Below are 9,720 nucleotides of genomic sequence, written 5' to 3' on the forward strand. Positions count from 1 at the left end.
GACCACCGACCTTCAGCAAGTAAACTGGGAAACTTTCGCACTTACCGGCGCGAGCGGGATTCAAACCCGCGCAGGGTCTTTCATGCGTCATATCCTGTATCATTTTCTGCGGGTATATTGTGTAGGCTATGTGACGTGATTAACTACATTAGAAATCGCGACAATTCGCATCACATACTAACAACCTTGTACTTAAATTTGAAACAACAATGAAAATCTATATATCAAACAAAACGAAATACACGTGGCATTCAGTGTTGATTTCCATAGTCCCCCGCCCACTAACGTCATGACAAGTTGCTGATTTCCACGCAAGTAATATGTAAAACTTATACGGTACCAATTTTGATGCACCAAATGCGCATTTAGACAAATAATGTCTCTTCAGTGATGCTCAACCGATATAAAATATTCACATGCTGATGTACTGTATGGGGACACTAACACATTGGAGCTTCAAAGAATTATAACAAAGAAAAGAGTTGGGAATGTAAATATTCTCCTTTTAATACAGACTTTTGTAAAGTATGTACAGAAATGCTTTAGCTTCTATAATGCATGGGTTTATATTGATATACAAGTCACAAGTTCACTGATATACAAGTCACAAACTCACTGATATACAAGTCACAAGCTCACTGATATACGATATACAAGTCACATGTTCACTGATATACAAGTCACAAGTTCACTGATATACAAGTCACAAGTTCACTGATATACAAGTCACAAGTTCACTGATATACAAGTCACAAGTTCACTGTTATACAAATCACAAGATTTAAAGTAAAGTTTGGTTTTCTTCACTTCTTCAGCACCTTCACCCCATTACATTATTAGCATACAATGTATACCTATGATAGGCAGCTCCTTTTCCAACGACTAATTCTGGGATGGATGGAATTACGACAGTTCGTCGGTCGAAACATTTCTTCATAGAATCCTGAACCACTTGTACTTTTGAGTAAACACCTGTCATGCAGACACATTTCACGTCAGGTCTGTTGAGGATATGTTTTTCCACCAGCATTGACGTTCGTTTTGCAAGTTCAGAAAAACATTGTATGATCACTTTCTTGTCCACACTTAGTTTATGCGACCCACCTTCTGTCGTCAATTTCATTGAATCTGCGTAAGCGGAAATTTTGATCAGAGATCCCAAGGTTGAACGTTTATCGTTCTCAACTGTTTCCACAAAATCTGGCAAAATAGATATGTCAATCCCATGGCCTCTTCTATTACTAGCTACATTTTCTTTCCAGACTTCAAAGTCACGTAACATTGAAAAGTAAATTTTGGGAAACTTTTCCCTTGTGGTTTTCATTACATCATTGCCAACTATATCCGAGAGAAATTTCAAAAACCATTCTTCCGGTGAATTACTATTCCACTTTTCGAAAGACTTTTGCACTATCTTATCAGTCTGATATCCTTCCTGTTTCACTTCCAAAATGCTGATATTACAACAATCTGGAAAGAAATATCAACTTTACAAGTTGTATAGTCAGGTTGGTCACTAAAGTAGTTTTTAAAAAGCTGTATACATCGATGATGAATTTATTTATTGTCTGCATTTCTCCAAACATCCAATGTAAACAGTAAAAAGTCTATTTCTGTTGATATGTTTTATGAACTATGTTTTCAGTTCACATGCACAGGAATCTAAAGATACTACTGAATCTTCAGATAACATAGTATAGAACATTAAACCTATAAATTGATGTTATGACACTAACCCACCACCATACCATATGAATAATTTAGATACTAGAAAAAAAGCATTCTATATATTTTCATTATCTAAATTTGAATTAATTCGGAAACGCATACTCATATACATGTACCAAACAAACAATATTTTCTAAAAACTCACAGGATCCTATATTCAAAACTGCATATTCAGTCCCAGTAAAAAACGACAAGTTTTTTACATTGAAGTTATGACACAGGACTTCTTCCTTTACTTCGTGTAAGAAGGGTGACACAGCCAAGCAAGCATTCAGTATCTCTGCCCGAGCTCCACCCTCAACATTCTGAAAAACATTGAATATCAAGTATATCAATCCTCATATTTATCTCTGCTGGTGGACAGTCTGTCCCCGAGGATACTTGTCGCTCGATATATATTCCTTCATGAATATAAACAATAACGAGACAATACTGGTAGGATTTTTTTTTTGGGGGGGGGGGATCACCATCACACAAATAGTCCAACATTAAGTACCCCTTTTTGTAGACAACGAGAAAATCAATGGATCAGGACCCTAGGTACTGCATTTCCATATGGATGCAATGATAATGCATGTGATGTGGGAAATTTAACTAGTCCACAAGTAAATAACGTGAATGTGATGGGACTCTTTCCCAATACTCAAAGACGCAGTCATGGACATCGTTCATATAAAATACCAAGTATAAATGATATCACGTTTGATTCACTTTTACCTTATGTCAACAGACAATTAGGTCCACAGCATATTCATACAAAACTTTATTCTGTTCCATTGAGAATTTTACATACGTTATTCCAAGAAGCAGCTAGTCTATACTTGGATTTTTCAACACCTGAATAAAGACTAAACTCTATGATTATGGATGTTGCCAATCACAGGCTCTTTATAAAAAAAATACAGGTCATGGATGATATTACTTCCGAATCATGCTGCCATTTCCCTAAGCTCAAACTTACAAAGAAAGGAATAGATGCCGTCAACATAAGTAACATTCTTCGTTATAAAAGAGTCCGGTCGTGTATTCCAACTTATTTCAAGTTCAAGTCTATACCCTATATTTCCTACAAATATACTTCTACTATTGCATCGGAACTTTTTAATTATAAACAAAATTGCAGTGCCTAGATTTACCCTATCTTATACTTAATTCACCTACGTGTTCTTAATATTCGTCTTCATTCAATTATAGTCCAGCTGGGCATGTCATTACTGGTGATGTTGATAGGGTTGAAATGAGGACCTCAAATCACTTATTCTAAAGGGTCCTAAATACAAAGAACCTCGATGTTTCAATTGGCGACAGAACTTCATCTCTATTATGAATTCTGTCAAAGATTATGCGAGCCGATGGGCTAAATATGAAAAAGAAGAACTTGATACATTGTCAGAATGGATTACAAGTGTAACAGGAATATCAAAATATCGTATTAGACATATCAAAACAAAAGTACCTACCATCTATCCTTCTGTGTTTAGTAAACCAGAAGTGATAAAAGAATTAGATAGGTTACGCAAGGAATATTTTTGGTTCCAGCTGACAAAACTAGTAACAACATTGTCTTTGTTAGTAAAGCTCATTATTACGATTATATTTTAAACGAACTTGGCATTAATTCCACTCTTCGTACTTATACGCCAATTGCCCTTTCAAAAGATGAAATTCTTCAAAACCATGCTTTAGATTTAGACATATCTAATATCCCAGTTAATGGGTCAGATGTATTGAGTTACCGTACCTATACTGGATTCTTAAAATTCATAAAACCCCTTACAAATAAATATACATTGCTGGATCCAGTAAGTGTTTTACCAAGCCTATATCTTTGTTCCTCACGAAAATATAAACAGCTGTGAAGGAGAAACTTCAAACGTATTGTGCCAATACATATGCAAGAAGTGGTGTAAATCAAAAGTGGATATTTAAAAGTCTACAGAACTTTTAGTAAATTTGAAATTGCAAAGCTTTTCTCAAATCAACAACATCAAAACGTATGACTTTTCAACACTTTACACGACCATTCCTCACGATGAATTAAAGACTACACTTTTTGACATTATAGACAGTTTCTTCTTCAACAAAAATTGAAAACGGAAATATTCATATCTATTGATTAGTCATCTAAAAATTACTTTCTTAAACACCACAGTAACTTTGATTCCAAGTACTCTGAAGTTGAAATTAAAAATAAGCTGGAGTTCATTATTGACAATATCTTCGTAGTCTTTGGTTTTCAGGTCTTCCAATAGTTGGAATTTCCATGGGCAGGAATTATGCTCCTTTGTTAGCGAACCTGTTCTTATATTCATATGAAGCAGAAATTATTTTTTAAAAACTTCTACGTGAGAAGAAAAATCTCTTACCGTGGCCTTCAATTCGACATTTAGATATATTGACGACGTTTTATCTATTAACGATGCTAATTTTTTCATTAATATGTCAATTCGATATATTCCTGTGAACTCGAAATAAAAGACACCGTAGAGTCATCCACTTTTGCTTCATACTTAGATATTTTATTGAAAGTAGACATTAATGGCAAACTGACAACTCAACTGTATGACAAATGGGATGATTTCAGCTTCTCCATCGTCAACTTCCCACTTTTATGTAGCAATATTCCATTATCACCTGCATATCGTGTTGATATATCTCTCAACTGATTCGACACTCAAGAGCTTGTTCTGTGTATGATCAGTTTTTAAATCGAGGCAGGCTACTGACAAACAAGTTAAGGGGTTTCAACAGTCTCGTTTAAAGGCAGCATTTTGCAAATTCCATAGTCGTTATAACGATCTAGTTTACCAATACAACCTATCATTGGGTCAAATGCTGTCTGATGTGTTTCATACCGATTGTTAGACCGTTCTTCAATCTTGGCACACTGACTTTTACTACGGATGACTCCATTCATCTGATCAAGATATAGGGATCACGGCGGGTGTTACCAATCGGCGGGTGATGCTTACTACTCCCTAGGCACCTGCTCCCACCTCTGGTATATCCAGGAATCCGTGTTTGCCGAACTCTCTATTTTCTATTGCTTATATATTCACCTTTCATACACACTAAGTCATTGACTTCTAGTATCACAGATGCTCATTCGAATCCATGAATGTCACGCGAAATGATCGTGGACCAATAAGCACACCTGAACCATCCTGTACCTTGCTCTGATAGTTGAACATAATCCTGCTTTGCCGAAAGACATTATTTGTGACACCATAACACTACATGAGAATGTTTGCATACTTTTTCCAATGATGTATTCCAGAATTTAACCTATAGGCTGAACTTCATTACCATTCAGACATAAACGGACGAGGATGTCATACTGTGATGAATGAATTGATGTACATGTATATGAATAAAAACCAAATACCCTTTCTGAACATCCTCATTACTCGAGATAAAAGAAACCACAGAGTCCTACATGATTGATTGATAGATTAGTATTATATTGTTTAACGTCCCTCTCGAGGATTTTTCACTCATATTGAGACGTCACCATTGCTGGTGAAAGGCTGCAAAATTTAGACCTATGCTCGGCACTTACGACCCTTGAGCAGGGATGGATTTTTATCATGCCACACCTGCTTTGACACCGGACCTCGGTTTTTATGGTCTTATCCGAAGGACCGTCCCCATTGAGTCGCCTCTTACGACAAGCAAGGGGTACTGAGGACCTAATATAACCCGGATCCCCGAGGATATAAATTGAACAATATACTAGATGTATTATATTATATAAAACAGTATCCCGACTCCACATACTCATTACTTGCATATCATTATTATCATTTAGATAAACTGTAACCTTTTTGCTATTATCATCAAGAACATTTTCAAAATAATCTAGTAAGTGAATTGTATGCCTATTTTTCGATTATCCAGGTCCCAGGGCTCACACTGAAAACTTACAACCTAAACTTCATGCGATTGTTTGCATTACTAATTATAAGGAGAATCCTTTTGGAGTTGATTTAACATACTTTATACGTTTACCACAACAGTCTTTCTCTTGAACAATATATAACTGTTTATATACACAATATGATATGTATTTTTACCTATTTTAACTGTTATGTCCGTCGGATGGGACGTTAAAGGGTACACCATGTCAATGATCACAACCCCCTTGGCACGTGAAATATCATTTCCCTAATTTTCAAAAAAAGAGTAGGATCACTGGGGGCCATCAGAGAAACTCCAACACTCACAACCAAACATATTTCAGTTAGCTAACCGCCGTAAAATGGCTGTAATAATGCCAAAATGGCGTAAAACAATAAACAAACAATCTTCAACTATACACAATGAAGAATTTGAATCTATATTCCATGTAACTGCTTATAAATTGTAACTACGCTTTGTTTTCAACGGTTGTTTGGTTTGGTTTAGTTCCATTTGAATCTGCTTTGTATATAAAATCATACCTCTTTGATTATCTTCATGATGAGTGAAATTTTCTTTTCATCCCAATGATCGGGCACAGTAAAAATAAATTCGGTGTTAGAAATGGCCACGTCCTTCGAAACTTCATCTTTTACGTGCTTTACAAGGCATTTAATGAATTCCTGGTATATTTGTTCTGCATCGTGCTCATTTCCTTTACTGTCTTTGATGTACATTTTGTCATCCTAAATGGGGAAAATTATATATATATATATATATATATATATATATATATATATATATATATAATCAAACTTCAAGGGCATAATAACATTAAAATTACAATATTTAAAATCAAATAATTGCCTTAAACGCTATGCATATGTCAACTTTTGTGGTACTTACAGCTGGTGAAAGTAGCGAAAGATTCTCGAAATAAGTGTACATGTAGAATTTTTTTTTTTATTCAGATCCAACTTTTTATGATCATATTTCATTTTTCTATCTCTTAAAAGCAAATGATACCTTTTCTATGAAAATTAATTCATCAAAGTAGATGTAGCTGGACGAATTTCCCTTAGTAATGTGCGTCTCACGAGCGTCGTAGCCAAACATTTCTACATCAACCTTGCTTCCTTTTCCTTTTCCTTTGTGCAGTAACAGTCTCGTAGTTGTTCGAGATCCTGCAGTACTTAATTGTACTCGTGCCGGGTCATCACCTTTGGAAAAGGCAAATCCGCAGTATCTTTCACCTATTTGTATGGCAGCAAAGCAGGTGTTTCTTTCTTCTTTCGTGGGAGCTTTGAATGATACAAACAAAACAAATAATACATGGGTTGATATACAATGAAACATGGTTATAGCGAACCCCCAGGGCCAGCAAAACACACTTAATTATAATTATTAGTTCAATACAATTTTCGTTACTTTATCCCATAGGTAAATAAACATCACTTCGCAATAAGCATTAATTCGTTAAAAATGCGTTCGTTATAAGCGAGTTTTACTGTATTTTTGTCTCAAGTTGGTTGTAATAAAAATTCCTTACAAAAGAAGGGACTTTGATGTACAAATTTGAAATGCATAACCCCTCCCTATAACTCCAAAAAATATTCCCCCACTGTTTTGGATTTAATCGTGAAATTAAACGTTATTTAATGTCTCTATTTTGACGCAATGAGCAAATGAAGGTGACAAATAATGATCATTTTCATAAATCGTATAAAGAATACAAATTAAGAAAAGGGGAAAACTGGGCCCCTGGTTATACCAGAAATGGAAATCAGGTGCATATGAGGAATAGGCATTCCCTGTTGATCGGTCACACCCGCCGTGAACTCTATATTTTGAACAGGTAAACGGAGAAATCCGTAGTCCGAATCAGTGCCTAACAATTGTTATGTAAACGTCAGACAGCATTTGACCCAATGGTAGCATGTATTTCCAAATTAGATCACTATGACGACCATAGAATTTGCGAAATTCTTACTTTAAGCGAGACCGTTGAAACACCAGTAACATCAACCTATTTTTCTGCAGCCTGGTTAGATTCAACACTTGAACATACGCAGAGCATGCTCTCACGTATCGAATCAATTGAGAGATATAAACACCATATCCAGGTGATATGATGGAATATTGCTACACAAATATGGAAAGCTGACGATAGAAAAATTGAATTAATCTCGTTTGTCATAAGGTTGAGTGCTTAGAGAGTAGACATAATAGTTTGAATTTTGCTCATTTTCCTGTTCACTTTTGAATGATGGCGGTACTTGCCTGTTTCAGGGAGGAGATGATCTGATTCTCTCTGCGTGTCATTCTCACCTACATCAAATTAAAAGAATGCTGTTCAGTTCCACATAAAGATAGATTGTTATTATCATGATGATGCAAAAGGTAGTTCATCAAGGAGGTTCGCCCCTGAGTTTTGGAGCATTGTCAATTTTTGGGGTAGGATGTAACTGATTTCCACACGGGAGGAGAATTATGACATTTTAAAGAAAAACTGGGGTCCTAGTGTTTGTTATTGCGCTACATTGTGTTAAACTTGATCTATTTGTACTTAAAATTTAATAACGATTTATTTACATAAACTCTATATTGTTTGTCAATACAAAATAAGCAACAAGAATCAAAACATGAAATAAATACAAACTCATGGTTTCTAACAATATACATGTGGATATAAAAAGTTCAATGCTAGTAGACTGGAAATAGAAAAAATTACCTTTTTACACTTTTAAATATACAGCAAAATTCATCATATGGAATTTGAGAGTTCAAAAGAACCTGTAGTAGGAGTATTGTCAATTTTAGATTGCACATAATTTAAAAAGTTTTGCCTTTAAGTTGGAACTTTAAATGTAGGGGCAGACATACGAGATATGACAGAGATTAGCAACTATACTCATATTATCTCGCAGTCCCCTATTTTTCGTTAAAAATGCACGCACTGATATTAATTACGTATACCAACTTTTAAAAGAATGAAAGAAATCAAGTTCAAACCTTCCAAATCCTATCACTAAAACATTCGAGATACAATATTTTCAGAAGATGTATCACTTCAAAGTAAAATGAAAGTGAAGTTTCAAAAGACAACACTCAAACTCGTCAAAATCGGCTAAATTTCAGGAAATGGATACGATTTCCTACTTTTAAGTTAAAGATATATTTCTTGATCATAAAATCATCAAATAATTTTAAAACTTGTTATGTTCGATTCCAGTTTATGATAGGAGTGAAATAACCTTTTAAGATTTAACATAGATTTGTCAAACCAATAAATAGGAATTAATTAACAATTTATAGTTGGGACCGTCACATATTTTAAGCGACAAACACGCCGCCGAGGGAGTTCGTTATCTCTTTTACATGTACACATGTCTCTGATAGGGATTATGGATCAGAATTTTGAACTATTGGCCAAAATGCTGAATTTTCATACAAAATTTCGGGAAAATTAATATACAATGTAGATGTTTTTAAGAATCGGTTTTCTGATTACAAAGAACTATCAACCAAATTAATGAAGAACTCCTCACGATAATATTGTGTCGCCGCCTAACTTCTGGTCAATTTCTAAAAGTTATCATTTTTAAATGATTCAGTTTATGTCAATACAGATATTTGTATGAATTTTCATAAAAGTTGATTTATTTGACAAAAGAAAGAGAGATAACTCTATAATTTGGGTTCACTTATTTCACTATAGGAATCAATGGAAAACGGGAAATATTTTTAAAACATCACAACCACAACCACCCCCACCCCCCCACCCCCCACCCCCCTCGTAAAACACAAATTCCTTTTTGCAGGCATAATAAATTTGTCAGTTAGCAATTTATACCAAAACTTTTGTTGTTTTACGGGAGGGGACATATGTTTACAGACCAAACAGCGGACTTGTTCACTCTGTGATCAATAGCATATGAAGTTATGCATCGTCGTGTATATGTTTATTTCGATGACTGTCACAGTTGAGTTACTCCCCTTTGCGTGTAAGGCGTGCTGTAAACACCACAAAATATCGATGGTTTACTAAAACATTTAAGTCTAAAAATATTCCCATTGTCAGATTTTATCCGATTT

General features: G+C 34.9%; 1 protein-coding gene across 1 annotated transcript in view; it reads right to left on the reverse strand.

The window, feature by feature from the left end:
- Window positions 1–482: 482 nt before the first annotated feature.
- The window catches only part of LOC125650602 (uncharacterized), a 14,582-nt gene continuing 5,344 nt past the window's right edge, over window positions 483–9,720 (reverse strand). Inside the window, exons 6-10 of the mRNA XM_056139232.1 lie at window positions 7,906–7,953; window positions 6,652–6,926; window positions 6,168–6,371; window positions 1,874–2,033; window positions 483–1,470 (exon numbers count right to left, since the gene is read on the reverse strand). Of these exons, the coding sequence (XP_055995207.1) occupies window positions 821–1,470; window positions 1,874–2,033; window positions 6,168–6,371; window positions 6,652–6,926; window positions 7,906–7,953 (1,337 nt within the window). The 3' untranslated portion in view covers window positions 483–820. The remainder of the gene's footprint in view (window positions 1,471–1,873; window positions 2,034–6,167; window positions 6,372–6,651; window positions 6,927–7,905; window positions 7,954–9,720) is intronic.

Source organism: Ostrea edulis, chromosome 5 (assembly GCF_947568905.1).
Source record: "Ostrea edulis chromosome 5, xbOstEdul1.1, whole genome shotgun sequence".
Classification (NCBI taxonomy): Eukaryota; Metazoa; Mollusca; class Bivalvia; order Ostreida; family Ostreidae; genus Ostrea; species Ostrea edulis.